The 22,284-nt window shown below is 38.3% G+C and overlaps 1 protein-coding gene across 2 annotated transcripts in view; it reads right to left on the bottom strand.

The window, feature by feature from the left end:
* The window catches only part of LOC113543808 (retinoic acid receptor beta), a 142,859-nt gene that overhangs the window by 32,488 nt on the left and 88,087 nt on the right, over nt 1–22,284 (bottom strand). For both annotated transcript variants that reach the window (XM_026942279.3, XM_026942280.3), the window contains 2 exons: nt 15,429–15,577; nt 3,626–3,767 (listed from right to left, as the gene is read on the bottom strand). In XM_026942279.3, coding sequence (XP_026798080.1) covers nt 3,626–3,767; nt 15,429–15,577 — 291 coding nt within the window. The remainder of the gene's footprint in view (nt 1–3,625; nt 3,768–15,428; nt 15,578–22,284) is intronic.

The following is a 22,284-nucleotide window of genomic DNA, read 5'->3' on the forward strand; positions in this document are numbered from 1 at the left end:
TTATACCATACCAATTTCCCTACAGTTACAATTTTTATTTATTAAAGAATGACAAATTGTACGATGTATCTGTTTATAGCTGCATTTAATGTTCTGGAACATCCGTGAAACAAGTTAGTTCCTGTTCCACTTATGTTATAAATAGCTATAAATAATCATTCCCTCACCAGCCTCTCTTTCTTCTCTGTCTTTAATTTTCTTCTCTCTTTAATAAGTTTAAAAAAACACAGCTTGTCATGTTACAGAGAAACTGAAGCACAAAGCCCTCTATCCTGTAATTTACAGTTACAGATTTAGCTGAGTGTTACAAAGTGCTGACACTGGAGACTCCTTCCAAAAATGCTATTTTGTTAAAATTTCCATTTATGTAGATTCATGTGTAACTTGTTAGTACAGAAATGATAATGTCTTAGAACAAGAGTATTAATATTAACCTGTGATTTGCCTTGCAGTTGGAACTACTATCAGAGCTGCTGTTATAGAAAATTAATCAACGTCTTCTGACCAATTCAACAGCGTGAACAGTGTGGTGTAAGGGTGTTTAACAACTTTGTTCATAAATAGGTATAATATTATTTTTTTAAAGACACCTTTGTCTAATCATTTTGTCTAACCTATCTTCTACAAAGTCACACTAATTACATTACACAATGAATGAATGAATGAATGAATGAATGAGTAACTATGAGAGAATCCTTTCCTTCCCTGTATCTTTCTGAGCATATGTTTTTGAAGCTATGATAATCTTCATGTATTTATTTTATTCATTTATTTAACGGCTTAATGGTCTACCAGCCATCCCTGCTTCGTTTTTTTTTTCTCTGAATTTCAGCTCAGGAGCATTCTTTGCATATGTGAGTGCGTGTGTGTGTGTGTGTGTGTGTGTGTGGTGTATGCGTAAGAGAGAGAGGTGGTGATGTTAACGGCATGCGTCGATCATGTTCCCATCCAGGCCGGCCATCTGTGCAGCATGCGACCCACCATCACGACAGATGCCCCGGGAAATAAACATAATATTTCTCCCCTGCTCTTTTCACAAACACACACTGGCAGTGAAGTGGCGACAGACTGAGCAGAAGTGTGTGAGGACCATGTGCATCATTCCTGTGCAGAGTGAATGTGGGGAAGGGGGAAGAGGATCAGGATGGAAGAACGATTGGTGAAAGCGCATGAGGAGAGAAGCACCAGCATAACGAGGCCTAAGCCATTCTCTCTCCAGGGATCTAAACACAGCCAGCTGTATTCTCTTTTTTCCTCTCTCTCCCTCTCTCTCTGTCCCTGGACTCAAAGATCTGAAAAACCTGAGACAGCATGAGAGAGAAAGGGAGAGGGAGAGAGAGAGAGAGCGCTACAGCTGCTGTTGTGTCCTAATGATTCTCCAGCGTCACCCGGAGGAGTGAATCTCACCAGGTGACTGCCAGATGCTGACATCTTCCTTAAGGCTGCTTAGGCTAATAATTATGTTACCTGTTTTAGCTTTCCATGAGATGTGCAGTGACATATTACTATATAGACAGTATTAATATGAAATTCATTTTTTTAGCTTTTGCCTTGTTTGTCTCTGACTATTGTATCTATTATAGTTGAACAAGACATACAACAGGGTCCTGATTTCTGAGTCTCCTATCAAGAATTGTTTTCATTTTGTCAGTTAGAAAAATCAAATTGTATTTATTTTTAAAATTACATTTCACAAATACGATTACATCATTCTTAGATTTCTTTTTACTTGCTTGAAAAAATTTCTTTTTACTTGATCTTTCTCAAGTGTGTGAGCATGTGCATGTCATTTTCATGTGAATAATAATTGGCTATTGTATATTATGAATAATGTGAATAAAAGTAATATGTGTGGTGGCCTGGGAAAACCCACTGAATATCACTGTGGCTGAATTCAGACAAAAATGAGGAAAAATCAGGTTTGGGCCAAAGTTGAGTATTGTGTTTATAACATATTTTGACACCTCAACTTTAAGAAAGTACAGATAAATATTCCACGATGTAGAATGCTTTTATTTACCTCGTCTATCTTCTTGCAAAGAATATGTTGGGTAAAGCACCAGTTTAACAAACAGCAAAGCTTGTTTGCTAGCTAAATTTCTTCATACAGTGAATGTAATGAGCCATGAGGTGCTTCCTTTTCACTTTTGGTGTTAAAATACTATTCTTATTTTATAAAGTCTGTAGTTTTCCTTACTATATAAAGTAGAAAATGTAAAAATTTCACAATGTGTAGCATTTTCCAGGTTTGACCAGATTATATGAAAGACTATCAGATAAAATATTTTACATCACTTTTAGGAAAGTGTTGTAAATTATTTAAATTAACTTTCATACTTTGCCATACCTGTGAAATCTCTGATATCAGAAACTTTTTTGAGTTCCCCAGCAGCACAATAGCTTCACACCTGCATCTGCTCCTTTATGGATGGAATAAGGAAAGAAGAGCGGGATGAATGTTTAAGAAATCACCGTCTGGATTGTTCTTTTGTCCCAGAAAAGCGTGCGGGTAAGAATCACCTCTTCTCTCATGGCAAATGGAGCATGAAGTGGACCAGGAGCCATAAACGCTGATGCAATCGACATGCTCCAATAACGTGTGAAATGCAAAGCATTCCGATCTGTGAGAACAAGGCGACAAGAGCGCGAGGACGCAGACGGCGCAATGATGCATTCAGCAGCCCAAGTGCCCTATTTCAAGGGTACTATAGGAGCAATGGGCGAATCTACGGTGTCCTGATGTGCCACGATAGTGTTAATCATGTTTTTTCCAATTTCCTTTGTGCTGTCTGATGAAGCAGGTTGGGAAAAAAATATTTATTAAATTAAAGGAGCCAGCAGTGAAGTGGGCTATGGGTGCATCTAGAAGAAAGCATCAAGATTCAAGTGTCAGTAAGTCAGTTATCAGTGGAGTATGAAAATGCTTTAAACGCAAAAAAAATACGCCCATATCTGAAAGGTATCTACAGTTTTATCTTCCAAATGCCATTTCCACATGCAGAAATCTGCTGATATTGATGTTATCTTTAAAAAGGAAAATGCCGCAACGACAATAGTGCCACTCACTTCCATTCACCTTATTCTATGCCAATGTTCAAAAACTTCTAAAAAAAATCCCTGAATATAGCAAAAAAAGTTTCTATGCTTGGCTATTGAAAATTTGAAGTATTGGGGCAGGAAAGACGCAATAAAAAGTGATGAAAATAAACTGCGTTTAAAAAAATTCTGTGTGTGTGGTGCTTTTTTAATTGTCATCCTTTTGCTCTTTGAATTTTGCTGACTTTCAACAAAAAATATTGATGCTTATGCTTCGCCCTATGGAATAGGCTATGTTGCATTTCTTGCAGTATTTCTCAGTGAACAAAAATTCTCTAAAGTAGGAAGTAGGAGCCTTTGTGTGCCAACATACTGGCATTATAATGTTTACTCACTAGTGCAGCTCTAAAGCAAGGAGGTCAACACAACACTGACAGCTGAGCTTTAATATTATTCTTAGATTTACCATCTGAACTCTGACTCTGGAGTACATTTTGGGACGCAGAGCAGACCCCTTAGCCAGGTAATACTGTGTGTGTGTGTGTGTGTATGAGAGAGAGAGAGAGTTAGCATGGGTTTTAGCACTCACACTCTTTAGACATTCCAACAGCAAAGCACTTCTGCAGACGGCAGTACTGGCAGCGGTTCCTCGTCACCTTGTTGATAATGCAGTTCTTGTCCCTGTGACATGTGTACACCATGTTCTTCTGGATGCTCCTGCGGAAGAAACCCTGAAAGCAACAGAAAGAGAGAGTATGTCCAATATTAGTATAGTATTAGTATAGTGTAGTATTAGTAACGCATTGTATAAATGATTCAGTGTGAGGGTTTTAATCCTAAATTTACAGTGTAATACAAAGTGCACATGTTACAATCTCCTTAAAATACACTCATCAGCCACTTTCAGAACTGCCGAAACTGCTGATCTCCTGGGATTTTCATATACAACAATATCTAGCGTTTATACAGAATGGCGCAAAAAAACAAACAAACAAAAAAAAAACAAGTAAGAGTATATAGAGCAATAATAATTCAAAAGTTAAGCGAATAATGTGTGTTGAATATATATTTCAAACCACTCTTCATATTTGTCTCGCTTGTAAAGTAAGTCAATATTTTATGTTTTTGGATAAATCATAATCATAATGAATGAAATTTCAGAATGCAGTAAGTAATCTGTGATTGCATTTCCACAAGTTTATCACAGTGAAGTACTGTCTTCCTGAACAAATCAAGGATGTCCAAGTAATTAAAGCAATTACTCCCTTTATGGGAATTTCTGCTATGTGACAAACAGGCTCTCTGCTGAAGTTGATAGAGTTAACAGAATTCTCTAGAGAGGGGTCTATATTTAACATGGCCTTCTGTGTTCATAATTTTATTTACTGTGTCTGTGAGACTGTGTTTAGTCTTCCTGTGTTAATATCAGCGCAAGAATCCAAACTAATCAAGATGATGGGTTTCATCATGTCTGCCAATGAAACTGTTTTTTGTTTTTTTTTTAGCAAGGAACATTATAACATTGTGGAAAAGCCATTCGAAATATAAACCCAAACAAACGTAAAAGATGATGGGTTTCATATTTACATTATAAATAGTGATATAAACTAAATAAACAAGGTTCACTGATTTCCTCAGATGAATATTACATTTTTCTGTCTCGATCCATCTGACTGGCACGGAAACACAAAAATGACAGCGGTTTCCTTGGAAGAGGACGTTTTAAAAAATCCTTAATGGTTTTATAGTGAATATTAATATGTTATTGCTCCACCATGGGCAGCAATGATGATTAGTCATGTGCGGGTGTGTGCACACACTCGCCGAAGCATGTGTGTGTCTTTCCTGAGGACGACTGAATTTCCATTTGCCTTGCGCTCTGAGTGACTGATGGGGCCTTATGCTTTCATTAGAGGCCGAGCAGAATGCATGATGGTTAATGTATTAGAGAGGAGGGCTGAAATGGCCAGCTCTAGAGCCCATCGCCTCTGCCAGTAGCATTCCTCGATTGACATCACGTGACCTCTCTGAGGTCACGCTGCTTTATGAAGTATCCTTCATTCAGCTAATAGACATCTTTATTCACGGTGATCTCAGCTTCCTACGCATCACTCGTCCTCTGATGGATGAAGATGGGAAAGGGTTTTGGATAGCAGATGCTTATTGTGTTCAGCCTGGCTGCCGTGCCCAAGGCTACAGTAGTGATGCATCACCAGAGGCCTCCACGCATCCCAGTGACCACAACGGTCATGAGACACGGTGACTTGCTCCCCTTGAAACACACATTTATGTGTACATTAGGGTCCAAATGTTTGGTCCTATTAACAAGTCTTTTCACTTCATGATTTATCAAAAAATAAAGCTAAATTGCACTTATTGTTAAACGATATATAATATTTGCAACTAATTTTGAAATTCTTTCAAAAATATCTGAATATATATTTTCATCAGAAAAAAAAAATTTCTTTTTTTTGTGTGTTTTTAAGTGTTATGAAACACAGAAAAACGCACTCTGGACACAGTGTTAAGTGTTGGTTCCTAATGACTAAATCAAACACTAATGGCCCCTATGAGTTTACTTTATTGTCACTACTGATATATATATTTCACGTGTTCTCTCTGTGTCCACGTGGGTTTGCTCCACGTTTCCTTCCGCATCCCAGAAAAAATGCTCATAGGTGGATTGGCAGCTCTACATCGTGCATGTTCACAGCGCAACACGATGGACTGGTGTCCCATCCAGGATCTATTCCCGCCTCATGCCAAGTGTTGCTGGAATAGGCTTAAGATCCACTTTGACTGTGACCAGAATAAAGCAGAAAACCAGTGAGCTCTGTTCTGGCTTTTGACAGAATTGCTACCACTGTTATTATTAAGAAAAAAACTTGGGAAATCATGCTTTCTCTCCATTTTCATTTGTATTTCCCTTCCTTACTCTTGGTTTCGGTCCCTCTCTCTGCCTCTGATTGAGAGTTACCTGTGATTAAAGTGACCCAGAGGTGCTGATGCTTTGATAATTCCCGGGTTGTTCGGCCGTGGCCGGTTTTGTTCTCGGACGACTTAGACCAGGTGGCATGTAAACGGAGTAGATTAATGGACAAGATAGCGATGGCCTGTTCATGTGCACGTCTTTGATGAGAGTCCAGCTCATTGTAGTGATACAGAGATAAGCGCCGATCAACGTCAACCAGGCTTAGTGCAGATCTTCTTCCACAAACCTACTGAAGTGAATATAGCCCCATCATCCTGGGGAGGAAAGCAACCTGCCCCCTCCTCACTTTCTCTCTCTCTCACTCTCTGCCTCTACTCCCATGTAAACAACATCTTAACTAGGATCATTATCTTCCATCTTGTTATTTTAATGGTACCAGGATAGGGTGACACGAGAGGCTAAAGCATTGCTGGGCTTCTCATTTACGGATTAAAAAAGAACCTGAAAGTGCTGCCAATCAATTATTTACTCATCACACCCCCTATCTACCACCACCCCCCTCGCTGGTGGTTCTTTGTATTGCCTGAGCATTCAGTACGGGATTAGTTTTCGCTCTTAATCGTGCAGACATCTTATCGCGGTGGCCGAAAGCAGAGAGGACACCGGAGACCCTGGAGAGAAAGCGAAAGAGAGGGCTGCAACCCAGATATTAATTACACCTGTAGAGTTCTGGAGTACGGTGATGGGAGAGACGAAGGAGGAAGAAAGTTGTATCAGGTTACGGCTAGCTGCGCGGAGTGGAACAAGGGGGAAGCATGTCGCTGTCCGCCTTTGTGCGTTTCTTTGTCGAACATGGAAGAGGTGAAGGCCAGGCGGAGCTGAAAAACTGGGGTAAAGAACTGCTCGAGGATGAAAAAAGGGAGTCATGGTGCACACAAAAGCACCCTTTGTCCCTTCATTTCAAACATGAAATCCCAGAAGATAACGGGTTTTGAGGAAAGACCTGGTCTTTTCAACGGCTCCTACAAGATGAACAAGAGACCCTCGATTACTCTTCGCCTCTGTTGCCTTTCCTGAATTTCCTTCTCTCTTGGTCATGTATGCTGCAATCTCCTTATGTTTCCACTCTTTTCCTCGACCATTGCTTTGCAAAGCAGGCTCATGAACACAGGGAAGGATGGACAAATCTTCAAGAAGTTCTGCCTCAACTAACCTGGGATGGTTTCTGTTTTTGATTTTCATTGCTCTGGTTGCCTTCCTTGAGTGCCTGGTAGGGTTGGCAGGGTTGTGGGAATCGGTCCATTACTTTTGAAAAGATTGCAAAGAAAGAGGGATTATGGAGTAAAGAGGGACAATGGCTGTAACAGGTCATGATAAAAAGGTGTATTGCAGATACTGCAAATCAAACATGTGCGCATGCCATGGTGGCCTTCTTTCCCATGCAAAGACTGAGAAAAAGAAGAAAATTGTGTCTCCCTTTTCCAATTCCCTAACTTTCTGGGCTAGTTTCAGGTCCTTTTGTGTGGTTGCTGAAATTTAGTTGGGCTGGAACTTTAGCTAAGGCTTGGCAACCCTGCTGTCTGGGCAAGAAAATCTACTCTAGTCTAAGAGGTGGGTCCATACAGGCCTTGACCCCTTTACCACTATATCTAGCCAACATGGATCAGTGACAGACCTAAAAGTCTTCAGCTGTCAATCATGTAAAAGAGAAACTTTCCATGTGAAGGGAAAAGTTGGCAAAATCAGACCAGAATCTTCCGGCTGCGATGCATATTAAAAAAAACCCTGAAACCCCACCAGCTTTTGTTGGTCCTTCTTTTATAACTGCTTGGTCTGACAAGATGAACGTCAGGGAACAACAGAGCAACACAACATCACTGTCTACCTTCTACCACGAGCCTGTGGCTACCTGATACCACTTTTAAAAGTTTGATGCAATTTAAAAAGGGCTTTTGGGGGAAAAAACCTTATGAATCGTGCTGGCAATCAGTACTCAAGTGAAGATCTGATTTGTGTCACACCATCAAACACAAACCCTCTAATACATAACCTTCCCTCTAGGCTTTGCAGACTGTGTCATCATCAGCCATGTTTTTGTAATGATAATCAGAGCAGCATCATTACATTTCAAGTGCATGATCTAAATGATATTGTGCGTGCACCAAAAACAGATTGACATTCCTTGCACCCTCATCATGTCCTCCTTGATTTAAAACCTGACAGGAGCTGCGTTTGATCTACTTTTCACTCAGACCTGACACTTCTTGATATTGATTTGACACTGATCATCTGCTCTGCCTGCCCTTGACGCCTCTGACATTGGATTCTGAATATAAAAATGACGTACCTCAATATGATGTCTTCCTCCACATAAACAACCCAAAATACATAATGTACAAAACACATAGCATCTAAGAACAACAGTACTATATGCAAAAAAAGGTTTTAAAAGAAGGATGACTAAATAGACTGACAGTATAAAGAGAGCACTAGAAAATTAAGGTGGCAGCTACACAATCAAATCCATTTTTCTGCCCCACACGTTAGATGTTCCTATGAGCAGAGCTGAGATGAGATGCTCCATTTGGCTTCTCTCGTGAAAATGTCACACTGCTTTCACTTTGTTGACAAATCACATTAGCAGGGTGTGTGTTAGCAGTTCGCAGAGATTACTGTGATAGGCAGTCAGAACACACTCAGCAAGGCTAATATCACCCTTCGCCTCTGCCTTTTCTCACTTTCTCTGCCTGTCCTCTCGCTTTACGTTCTCTCATGCTGAATGGCTCTATACGTCCTTTCTCTCTTCCACTCTCTAAGCAGTAGCAGAGGCTTTGGCTGTATCTCATTGTTATAGCACTACACTCAGACAGCAAAGAGTAAATAAAGGTATTAAAACCCATCACAAGGAAAGTTATGATCCCATGAGGTGGTGTTGAAATACAGTGAGCAAGTGTATCCTGTTCATGAAGCAGCTCCACAATCCACAAGTATGATTTAAGGATAGACAGTGATACACAGCATCTTCATTCATCCAACAGAGACAGAAATCATGAATATTAAGATATTAGAACAATCATTAGAGTGCAATTAACAACTGACCAATAAATACTTAAAATATTGTGTAAGAAACGTCCAATCAGTTGTCAGAACCCTCTCCCCCCCATTTTATTTTGAGTACCTTTCTTGTGGTTTCAGTCCTGTGTTATCTTTGATTTGTTACCCTAATGTGTTCACCTGTTCTGTGTTTCACTTTCATCTGTTTGTCTGTTTCTACCCTTCCGTCCCTTTGTCTTGTCAGTTGTAGTCATATGTATCTGAGCATTGTTTCTGAGTTGGTATGTCTTGAATTTCCTGGTTTTGACCCTCGCCCGTTTTCCTGTTTTCTGATCACTGATTATCCTAGTTTACTCTTACCTGCCAGTGTTCTAATCCCTACAATGGACTTTTACAATAATTCATGGCTTGCACTAAATAAATTTGCCTCATCTGATGGCGTATTAAAAAACAATGGTGGCAATAATACTTCATTATACCAGCATGTGCCATCAGTCTGATCAGTCTCTTAAGAAGGGCAAGTGAGGACAAGGGAAAAAACTTTTGGCAGGAAAATGCTGTATTTCCACTCTTTGTCAGAAGGTGGGCGTGATGACAGCCTCCATCTGGACTGTTGTGTAGAGCAGAGCAGTGGGATTGTACATGCAAGAAGAGATTTCTCTTATCTATGACCTAAAGTCAGGGTTATCCTTTGTCCTCTGAAAAACAAAGCAAATGAGTTGTGTATTAAGGGAGCACTCTCAATTCTGGTTCTGAAACCCATCCACTTCTTGAAGTATGTCCATCCCAATGCCATGCGCCTGATAATTCTGATTTACTGCATTTTCCAAAGCTAAAGAGCACCAGAGAAATGTTGGCAAAATACATCCAAGGCGGCAGAAACAATCACTTAGGCATAATGGAGGACCATCCATCCATAGTGCTGCATAGGCCATAGCACAGACAGGCAGGGTCATCAGAGGAATATCCATAACCATAGACCGAAGAACAAGTGAGGGTCAATACACAAAACACAGAACTGAAAAATATACCAGGAAATGATGCTTAGAAATGCAAAATTACAATCAACAATTATTTGCCTCAAGACAAAGGAATAAGAGGGTTGAAACAGACAAACTAATTAAAGCCTAAACTCAGAACAGGTGCCCACATTAGGTAACAGACCAATTAGCAAAACAAAGCAAGAGGGGTAATTTATGACACATCCATAGTGCGCCATAGTAATTTCACCAAATGAAATTAAAAAAAGAGAAGTGTTTTAATGATGCTATAAATGAAACTAACCCTGTAGTGAATTTAAATTCATGAAGTGGATCTAAATTGCAACCAAAAAGTACAATTTACATTTCTATAATCAGCTGCGTAGTGGTGCAGAGAGTAGTGTTGCTGCCACACCAGGGTTTCTGGTTCAATCCTGAGCATGTGCACTAAGTTTTCCTGTGTCCGACTTTCCTCTGGGTCCTCCGGTTTCCTCTTACTGTCCCAAAACATGGTAGAAGATGTATGTGGTACTAAATTACCCCTAGTTGTGATTGAGTGTGTGTATCTGTATGTGAATCATGGATCTGAGATAGACTTGTCTGATTCAGGATGTATTCCCACATCATGTTTTAGAGATGCGGATGCACCACAGCCCTGACCAGGATAAACTGGTTACTGAACATGGATGAATACAAATGAATATGAACATAAGCATCTAAAATAATTTTACAAATAAACAACTGATGACAGTTTCTCTTAGGGTTCATTCGAAATGCAGGTTATGAGCTCACCAAAGTAAGAAAGCACCAAATAACAGTAGACCAAATTCTCCAAAATAAGCATGAAATGTTTCTATGATCAAACATTTTTGAAGTACATTTGCACTCTGTTATTCTCCAGTGCTTTTGAAACATTATGCTGTGACTGATGCAAATCAAAACCACTGAATGTCACACCCTATAAGCCAGGCTTGATCACAATGAAGAATTTTAGTGCAGGACATTACATGTGCAGTATTTCCTTGCCAGCATCACAGTATGTGAGTAGATATACAAATGAAACATAATGAAAAAGTATCATTCTTTAAAAATATCTGACTTAAAGGATATACATTGCCATTTCTTTCTTTTATGTTTTTTTCTTGAAGGATTTTATTCTTTACTGAGGAATAGAAGAAGATTAAACAGAATATGAAGATGAAGAGGACGAACGCCAGAAAGATCCCAATGTCAAAAAGGATTTTGGCGAGTCACAAAGCGAGCAGACTGCCTCGTCCTTAGAGCCCGACTCTGGCTTCGTTAGAGACTGAGTGTCCTTTCCACACTGCCTCAGATGCATATGCATGCTCTTCTGGTGGCCCATATGCTTCCACGCCATTTTACCAATTCTAATCAGACCTCTGAGTCTATATCAAACAAAGGGTCACGTCAAACCATGCTAAAACTGCTCCTCAGATGGAGGGAAGAAAAGCATGATAAACAAACACCAGCATGTAAACCCATCTGCTCAGGCTGTGTTTGTGTTTTTATGCTTCTGTAAAGCGATGAAGCAGAGAATGAAGGATCAGAAATATTTAATGAACAAAACTGTTTGGACAATTAGGAAAAGGCATTTATATTAGATGCTATGATGATTTTAAAACAGCAGATTGGATGGTGGAGTGAACATGTGATATGTAAGGAATAAAACATGATGGGATGTGCTGTTATAGGAAAAGAATCAATAATGGGGCATGTCCTGATGTGTTTTATTCCTCTTAGATTACAGCAATTTGCCAATGATTTGATTTTTTATGTATAAAGGCACAACACGTCATACTTCTTTATCCATTTATGGTTACATTTAATGTTTCACAAACAAGATAGTTTCTTTTATCACTTATAAACCACAATATCCCCTGTCATGAAGACTTTCCTGTGGTGGAAAACCTAAAGGAACAACTTTACCTCTGAGTGTCTGAGACTCCTTCCAAAAATGCAAGATAAACAGTTCCTTACAGAAAGCATCATCATATCAATGATACACTTTCTTTGTTAAATAACAAATTATTGTGGATAGTCATTGGGACTATGTGGATATAAGTCCTTGGGAAATAGCTTTGACTATAGAAATAATGTAACCATGCTGTAAACATACGCTGAATTGTCAAGACGGTTTATGACCTATAGTGTAACATTGTCATGGTACCATTGCTAGTAATTGCTATGATAAATGTCAGAATGTTGGATGCCATGGCTTAACGCTATTACTCATGTCACTTGCAAAATCTGTACTCTAATTATAATTAGCATAGGTTGTTTAAGAAATTACAAACATCATGATATGCTTTGTAACAGTCATGCTATGTAATGACATGATGATTTTCATGACTAGTCCTTTAAAGTGCTAGGCAATAAGGGAATTCATAAACTTTAATGTAAAATTATGTGCAAGTCAGGTGATATTTTTTATGAGGTCTGGGGAGTTATAGCACTTACTACATTGCCTTTCTTACTACATTGTCAAGAATTACTGAGAATTGTCATTAAATATACATATAATAATACAAGTACATTCAACAATATATATATGTGTAATATCTATAATAAAAACATACAACCTAGAATACACATAAACAGTCACTGGATCTAATTTTATGATAGTACTATGTTACTGGTAACTGTCATGAGAGCTGTTTATCACCGGACATACACTGTCATAATGACTCATGACAGCATGTCATCTAGCATGATGCAAGGTTAAGTGCTTCCTGATATGATAACTCAAAATTTACTCTCTCTCTCTCTCTTTCTCTCTCTCTCTTTCTGAATAAAAAAAGGAAAAAGACATCTGCCCCTAGCACCAGTCTGCTCAGAGCTATGTATATGGCACAGACATATGACACAGAAAGGATGTATAATCCCCATTCTAATCCTGTCAGTTCACTGTTGCTGAAATCAAACGCCAATCCAGCATGAATTCTGCTATTTTTATCTTCCTCTCTCTCCCTCCCTCCTTCGCTTCATTCTGTCCTCACCATCACACTCTTTCCCTTCCTCATTTTGAGTCCATGTAGAGTGATAAGCTCCATTGTATTAGTCATATTCTCCAAAACAAACAGATTTTTTTCTCAACCAGAATGCCTCCCTCGAGACCCTCTGACTGAGGGAGAGAGAGAGAGAGAGAGAGAAAGATAGAAAAACATAGAGACAGAGTGTAAGAAAGAGAGATACAGAGAAACAGAGTAAAAGAGAGAGACACAGAGGACAACAGACAGAGGGGAAGACAGAGAGTAAGATAGAGACAGAAAAATAGATTAAAAGGGAGAGACACAGAAAGAGAGAGACAGAAGAAGAGTGAAAGAGAGAAAGAGAGAGAAAAAACAGAGAGTATAAGAGTGAGAGATGTAGAGATAGTAAAGGTAGGACAGAAATAGAGATTAAAAGAGAGAGACAGAGAGGAAGACAGACAGAGAGCGAGAGAAACAGAGAGTAAAAGAGAGAGATGTAGAGAGAGTAAGAGAGGGACACAGAGATTAAAAGAGAGAGTCAGAGAGAGAGAGAAAGTAAGAGAGGGCAAGACAGGGACACATTGAGAGAGAATTGTGTATGTGTGTGTGTTTCTGCATCTCCTAATAATTCACAGGTTTGGTGGGTGTATTGATGGTGTATTGAATTACACATATAGCTGCAACTTTACTGATCTCAGTTTTCCCTTTCTTTCAGAATGCTGAATGTGTGTGTGTGTGTGTGAGAGAGAGAGAGAGAGAGAGAGAGAGAACGAACCACTTCCTTGTAAGTCTCTGCATTCCAAACATTCTTTGACTACAGTGCACACACAACACACAGACCGCTGAGAGGATCATGGCCCTCTTCTCTCACTCACTTCAGGATGTTTTTCATAAAGATAATGAATTAGCAGATACAGCTGTTTGCACCACTGCTGCTTACAGAACTGATCTTTTTTTTTTTTTTGCTGTCAGTAAACACCAAAGTTTAAAGTGTGTTTGGATGAAAACCTGCAGAGCACCTGTTGTAGAGATGTGAATTCCTGACAATAAAATCGGTGTTGTAGCATAATTACCCACAAACTCCTCATGCTGTGTGTTTCCTGCCCTTAAATGCTCCTTATGCTCTCTTAAAGAGTGTAATGGCGCTCGGAGACAATCTTGCCTCTTAGATATCAAGATCTCAGCACGTCTATTCTAGTGTCACGCCCTCACACACAGACAACTCACTTGGAAACTATCAGACTTCATTATCAACAGACTTCTAATTATCACCCACACGTTTCCGCAAAAGGACTCATGTTTTCCAGTGCTACTTTCCCTTCTGCTTGTGCACATTATATATGTTTGATTGCAAGCTTTGCCTCTGTACTTCTTTTTTTATATACTGCCTGGTTTTGTACACTGTTGTGTTTTTTTTAATACCTGGCCTTTCCACAGATCTAAAGTTCTAGCTCAGTAAGCTCGTGCTGCAGCTCACAAAGCCCAATCGTTTAATAATTCAAAAAGCCTTGAAGCTGCATGCACGCAGCTTGGTGCAGGCTGCAGTATGGATATTTAAAAACTTCCCATAGGCACGAAAGTACAACAAGCATCTGACTGAATTATCTGCACACTCAGCGAAGGTAATAACATGAAAACAACACAGGGACTGGGACAGATTACAACTGCTTCATTCAAGAGCAAAAACGTAACACTTCATACAGAGCCCATGAACAGGCTGACAACAAATGAGAAGTTTTATATATATATATATACCCATGCGAAATTACTGATCACACTTACGTTCCTTCAAAATGTTATTAGCCAAAGACTAGAACAAAGATTATAAAAGCCTGAACTGTGCAAACACTTTACACAGTCAGTCAAGTAAAATTCAATATATATAGTTAGTTGTACTAGCTGTGGTAGCTCAGTGGTTATGGCTTCGAACTGCAGATAAGAAGGTCATGTGTTCAAATCCCAGCACCACCAAACTGCCTTGACTGGATCCCTGAACAAGACCTTTCAGCTCAGCATCATCATACTGGGTTATGTGTTATTTAATACTGTGTTTGATATTACAGTACTTTACTGTAAATATACTTCATTGGCATCCTAGGCTGCCAGTAAATTACTGTAAGATCTACAATTAATTTTTTACAGTGTGACTTTTGGATGGAAAACCTTGAAAATAAGACAAATTGCTGTGGTACAAGAGGAATAAAACACTTCAGGGCGTGCTGTTATTGGAAGATTTTCCTATAACAGAAGCACACCCTGTCTAGTTTTATTCCTCACTTAATACTTGAACAGTGGAAAAAATGTTTTCTTTTTTTTTTGCACCAAAAAAAGGCAACACAGCAGTCAGGAAACCTTTCCATGAAAATTTAAAAGGCAGTTTTGCACAAAATGCCCATTCCTGCTCTTGAGAACTGATCTTGCTTGTGTTCAGCTTACCTTGCACCCCTCGCAGGCGCTGACGCCATAGTGGTACCCAGAGGATTTGTCCTGGCACACGAAGCAGGGCTTGTAGACGCGTGGAGGGGGCAGGGGCGAGGGCGGGCTGGGCACCAATTCCTCCGAACTACTGCTTTGTGTCTCGATGGCTGCGGGCAAGACAAGACCGACAACATACAAAATTACACACAAAATATGGATTACACAAGAACAGAAAAGACAACACATGGTACCACTGTGGACAAACACAGATCCTGTAAGTCAGTTTGACCATATGTAGAATTAGTTTATGAATATGAATACAATAAATATGCATGATGAATATATTTGACAGGTTTTATCTTGCATCATTTTGAACTGTTTCTGTTTTCAGAATGTTAAACTGCTACTCAGGAAACAGGAACAGGAAATTGATACAACACTGATTACACACATGAAAGAAAAGCTCCAAAATGCTGTGTGATTTACTAGAGCAAATACTTCTTAGCATTAGAGCCATTAAATCACATAGTCTGCACAATCAGTATTTACTTATCCTGTCATGTAACTGAATCTTATTTAATACCTTCATTACACCACAGCTCTGTTGAATTCTTGAATCTGATTGGCCAGCAGCTCTGACAGAAGTTCTGGCTGCACGGTTTACATTAATGCACTCGTTCTAATATATTATCGTTTCTATAGTAACAGCTCGTTCACTAGGACTTGTACAGCGAACACTCCACATAATCTAAGCCTAATAAGGTACTGTAAGGCCTCTGTAAGGCACCATTTATTTTACATTTATGGAAGGAGTCTCCAGTGTCAGTACTTAGTAACAGTCAGTAAGTTTTGCAACACAGGACAGCCTTCGTGAAGAGCAATTTACACTTTGCAAAGTCTTATTAACGTCAAGAGAGAGCAAAAACAAACACTTGTGAGGAAATGACTGTTTATAGCTGCTATAGAAAAAGTGATGAGAAACTTTTTTTTTTTTTTTTGCAAATGTTCCAGCATTAAATGTAACTATGAATGAATAAAAAGTGCAATGTATCATTCTTTAATGAACAAAAAGTTATAATCGTTGGCAAATTGCTGGGGTATAAGAGGAACAAAACACTTAGGGACTTGGAAAATAATCAGCTTTGGGGTGATAATAGTAACTCCGCTTCCCATCGGGTCATTTCACACCACTCTGTCACTGATTATTTTCCTATAACAGCACAACCCCAAGTGTTTTAATTCTTAAATATTTACATGTTAATTTTAGATTGTTAGCAGTTTTACATTTCCTTCAGCCCCTCTGTATGACAGCTGTGTGATACCATATAAATTTAGTGTCCATATGATCATGTGGTTGATTTCAGCCAGTGGAACAGTATCTATGATGTCGGACCTCTGGGGCATACCACCTTACACCGGGGACCATCACAGTCACCACAGTGGGTCATTTCAAGGATCACTGCTTAAACTGTGCTACAAGATTCTTAAAATAGGTGAATCTACTTTCTAAAGAGGCGAAAAATCAGGGAAACAAGTATTTCTACACTGCTTTGATAAACTACAGAAAGGCTAACAATGTTCCTCTTAGCAAGAATATTAAACATATTCTAGCAGTTTCCTCAGGTAATAATTTAACAGCTGCAATGCTGCTGCTGTGTGATGTGGCATTTAACGTTGTCGATGCTAAAGTTTACATGTATATTGGGTTATACAGCAATCATAAAGTGACTTTTTCACATTACCCCACAATTAACACAAATATTAACACAAAAATCTTTTATCTTGAACATCAGTTTTACACTGTCTCACCCAAGAAGCTAAGCAAAGCCCACTATGAAATCATCTAAAACAAAGCAGACACAATAATGTGATGGGGACAGAAAGAGAATACTGAAGCGGTGTAAAGTGGTTCATTACAGGTCAGACCGTATCAGCAGACAAGAAGGCAACCTGATCACACCCTGAGCTTCAGGCTGAACAGATCAGATGATCAGATTACGCTGCTGTGAAGAGATCCTCAGAGCAGCAAAATTCACTTAGCCACGGCCCAACGGATTAACTCAGAAAACACTGCTTTTACCAACAAATAAAACATAAATGTGTTTTTCACGCATGTTGGAGTGGGCACCGTCTACAGAAAGAAGTCCTCTACCAAAAATTATTCCAGTTATTATCACCCGTTTTGTTACGCTAATTCAATACAATACAATACAATTTGGTCATATATTATATTTGTTACAATAAATGAGCGTAATAATGACTGAAAGCCAGAGGTGATGAAAGAACTGAAATTCTTTACCCAAGTAAAACTGTAATTACATATCTAAATAAATATGCTGGTAAAAGTTGAAAAATAGCTTCAAATTCTCCACAAGTATAAACACAAAAGTATAAACTCGTAAACTTATGAGTATGAAAGTACATTTACGTACGAAAGTACAAGAAAGATTCACAAAAGAAAAAGATGTCTGCCTCAAATCACATACTGAGTTTAGTTATTGATGATAAATTCAGGCCCCTCTCACTAAGGACCCAACATTGACAACATATTTAGTGCTAATCCCTCAAATGTTAACTAGCATGCTAATAACTCTGACAAAACAAACTAGATAACATTTGAGAGTTTAGGAATTAGATAATGCTAACTAACAGTTTTATGCCCCAATTGGTAGCTACCATAATAATAAATCTAGCAATACAAACTAGTAGAATGCTAATACATAGCTAATACTGAAGAGTTTAGGAATTAGCTAAGGCTAACTAACAGCTTTTTTCCTAGTCTCTCATACGTTAGCATGATAGTAACTTGTAATGAAACAAACTAGCTGAATGCAAGTAGCTAGCTGTCACAATGTAAACTGCAATCATAAAAACAAAGTACACGTAGCAGCAGATAGATTACAGTGATGTGTATAATAATGTAGTGTTTGAAAATATAGTAAGTAAAGAGTTTTCATTTGAAATGTAGTAAGCAAAGGTCAAATGTATTTGGTGGAAAAATAAAAATCTCCATACAGATGTTTAAAAACAAGACTTACATAATATCAGGTGTTTCTTATGAAGAAAATTACCACTGCGTTAATGTATTAAAATGTTTATTTTATGTACATGTGTTACAGTCTGAATAAAATATATAGCACAAAGCAAACTGTGTTCAGCTAAAAAGATGATTTTTAAAGGTTGCAAATAATCTTGAGTAATAAATATCAACTGAGTAAAATCTATTTTGATAATATTTTCTGGTAGACGGTTTGTTATATTTATTCTGCTCTATGTGGTGTGCATGTGTGTGTGTGTGTGTGTGTGTGTGTGTGTGTGTGGGGGGGGGCATGTTTTCTCTCCTGATGGTGCAGAAGAAATCCTGAAATCTCACTCTGAAATAAATTGACAATGTTTTTAATGGGTTTATTTTGTTAATGTTTTCATCAATATTGAAGAAAGAAATAACGACAGCTCAGAGTTTCAGAAGACACAGCTCAATGTCAGTGAATGTCAGTGAATGTCAGTGTGTGCGTGTGTGTGTGTGTGTGTGTGTGTGTGTGTGTGTACATATTTAGTTGTTTGTGAAGGACTAAATGTCCTCACAATGATAGAATAGGGTCAAGTGTCCTTACAATCACCTGGTCCTAACAAAAAATACACAGGTTTATGTGTAACATTGCATTCACCATTATGTCCTCACAAAGATAAGAAAAAACAATGTGTGTGTCGGGAGGGTGGGGGACATGTTTCCATATCTTAGTGAGGAACAAAATTCCCCACAAGAATAGGAATATCTGACAGTTTTGACCCTGTGGGGACATTTAACTGCTTTTTCTTTTTCTTTGCATTAATTAGCTACAGTAATCTTTATGTCTATGAAAGGTCCTCACAAAGATAGAAAAATGAAAGTGTGTGTGTGTGTGTGTTTGTGTGTGTTTGTACACACATATTTAGTTGTTTGTAAAGGACTAAATGATACTCACAATGATAGGACAGGGTCAAATGTCCTCACAATCACCTGGTCCTCACAAAAATTGCACAAGTTTATATGTAGTATAGCAATAATCATTATGTCTATGAAAGGTCCTCACAATGATAGAAAAAAACTGTGTGTGTGTGTGTGTGTGTGTGTGTGTAAAATCAGGTTTGCTAGTTCAGGCTATATTAGCCTCAGGCACCAGCAGAAATATCTCTTTGTCTGTGTCTCAATTCTAACATACTCTTCTGGGTGTGAAATCTGTCCCTATAGATGGTGACTATAGCATGTTATACCTAAAATAAACACACACACACACACACACACACACACACATATATATATATATATATATAGCATTGTTAATATAAGCATATTCAAGGACAAGTCATTTTTACCTCCATGTCAGTAATTTTGATGCCAGTGTTACTGAGGTTAGCTTTTGTGCCTGATTTAGGTGCAGCGTAGCATTAATTAGCTACAATAACCACTATGCCAATGGAAGGTCCTCACAAAGATAGAAAAAAACAGTGTTCATAGAAAGGACAGATTAACATTTTGTTCTTCCTGCAAATTTTGTAGCATTTAAACAGTGCCAAAATAGAAGGAATGGGATCGAGTATGCTAGATAATCCTCCACATGGCTAATTATACTTCTTGTGATATCTTGTGTCCTTTTAATTTCCTCTCTGAATTCCAGTTACTTCGTGTCTCATTTTTAAATGTCTCAATATGTGCAGGGTTTATTTTCTGTGAGAGGAGACCTCGCAGTGACCCTTTTACAATGCGCCAGGTTGGATCCATTTCTCTTAATAAAAATCATGTTTAAAAATCAAATTAATATTAAGGAAATTATTCTTCGGCAATTCACCACTAAGTAAATTATGCCTAGGCTATCCATCACTTTTGTTAAATGCAAAATGTAAAAACCTGGCAATGTAGTAAATCACATATTAGCAATAAAAAATAACTTAAAATAATAAAAAAGACCCAATACATCTTGATGAATTAAGCAAGTCTAATGAGGCTGTGAGAAAACAAATAAGAAAATGAGGTTTTGCTGGATTGCGGTGAGGCTCAGGCAGCACATTGCGCCTTCATCTCAGATCTGAGGCCAGATTAACTGAGTAAATAAATGCAGTTCGAGTCTCTAACTAAGTGCACATTGATTGTGGGAGGCTCTCATTGCTCACCCTCTCTATCTCTCTTGCTCATTCTCTCTCTGTGTTGGGATTTCTTGCAGTAGACAGATAAACTGCCATATCGATCTCGCATCACGCCCCTTCCTGACCCGCGACTCCGAGACCCACGATTCCTCCGAGTGAAACCTGATTGAATTAATGAAGGCAGGCAGCCATCCGTTTTTATTTAAGTCAGGTCATATAGCGACAAGGAGTGCAGCCGGCCTGGGCTACTCTAAATCCTCTCCATCTGGACACACGATGTTCACACAACACTCAAACATAAATTCTAATCATGAGAGACATGATGCACAATTCCTGTTGTACTACAGGGTGCAGTGATGGTCTGTGTCAGGGGTATTTGTAAAGGTCCAGTTACATAAAATTCCTTGCTTATGAAGTCCGGATAAGCAACTGATATAACTGAATGGCGGCAACAGTTAACTTTTAATGCTTAACCATTAGTGATTAGTTTATGGCTATGAATAAGAATTCCAAGCGGTTATGTTGTGTTTCACAGTGCCGCTTCACACTACCACTTTTGTCTTGTGGCTTAAACTCTGAACAGATGAGACACATCTGTTTGGAATTTGATGCTGGAAAATAAACACAGACATCTTTGTCTATTAATCTTTGAACATTATGCTTTCATAGTTTTTTTAAAAAAAAAAAAAACAAGCCATGTCATCACTTCACTAATCAGATCAGAAAGGATAAATAAAATAAAAAATTTATGAAAATCTGTACAATCTGTCCGCTTTCTGACCTAATGTCTCTAGCCCTGTAGCTAGTCTCTGTTCCGATGAGCTGCCTTCCACTAAATATTTTACATAAACACGTGATTGATCCATCTGTAGTTGCTGAACTGCAATAAAAAAAATTTCCATACATTCATTGGCCCTGCTACAGATTTTTTTTTTTACTTTTTTGTGCTCAGTATAGTCTGCTAAAATACTTTGCTGGGCCTGTGTTCAAACCATGGTCCACCAGTTGGTGACCCCTGGTCTATGTATATAATGAGATGTCTAGAAAATATGTTAATATACAGAAGAAGAGGTGTTCGTAATGCATGCATTGCAGAAGGTAAAGCAGACAACATGAACATGACTCAGGAAGACTATGTGCCAAATGCTCCTATTTACAATGCTTAATCTGAGATAAATTTGGAACTGTATTAATACACTACCAGGAAGAAACTTCATGTGTTTGGTTCAGTTTCTCTAACTGAAATGCACAACTTGCATGACTGAAGCTACAGAGGTTAGGGTTAGTGTTTGTACAAGGTTAGTGTCTGACAGCTTTGTTCATATAAAATTAAATACAGTCCAACGACATCTCCTTCATTTCTATAAATTTGCATTCGTTTCTCAGTTCAGGTTTTTCTAATAAATGTAATGATCGCTACTACTATATAATAGTTAAAACTATTTTAACCAGAAAATAAAAAGGACAAATAATAAAAGACAAATTCCTCTAAATATAAAACAATTTTACACACATTTTTAACCTGACCTCCATTTCTTATTTACACACAGGTCTTCCTTCAGGACAGTCCACAAGCATGTAAAGACCGTTTGTGTGTCTATGTGTCCATTTCCATAAATACTGTGTATATGAAATGGCCTGAATTAATGCACACTAACACATAAAAGTTGAAACACACTCGCTCAAAGGTGGCTTTTTTTAAACAAAAATAAAAAAATTTTAGAATAATAATGAAGAATTTAACACTATG

This window comes from Pangasianodon hypophthalmus, chromosome 29 (genome assembly GCF_027358585.1).
Source record: "Pangasianodon hypophthalmus isolate fPanHyp1 chromosome 29, fPanHyp1.pri, whole genome shotgun sequence".
Classification (NCBI taxonomy): Eukaryota; Metazoa; Chordata; class Actinopteri; order Siluriformes; family Pangasiidae; genus Pangasianodon; species Pangasianodon hypophthalmus.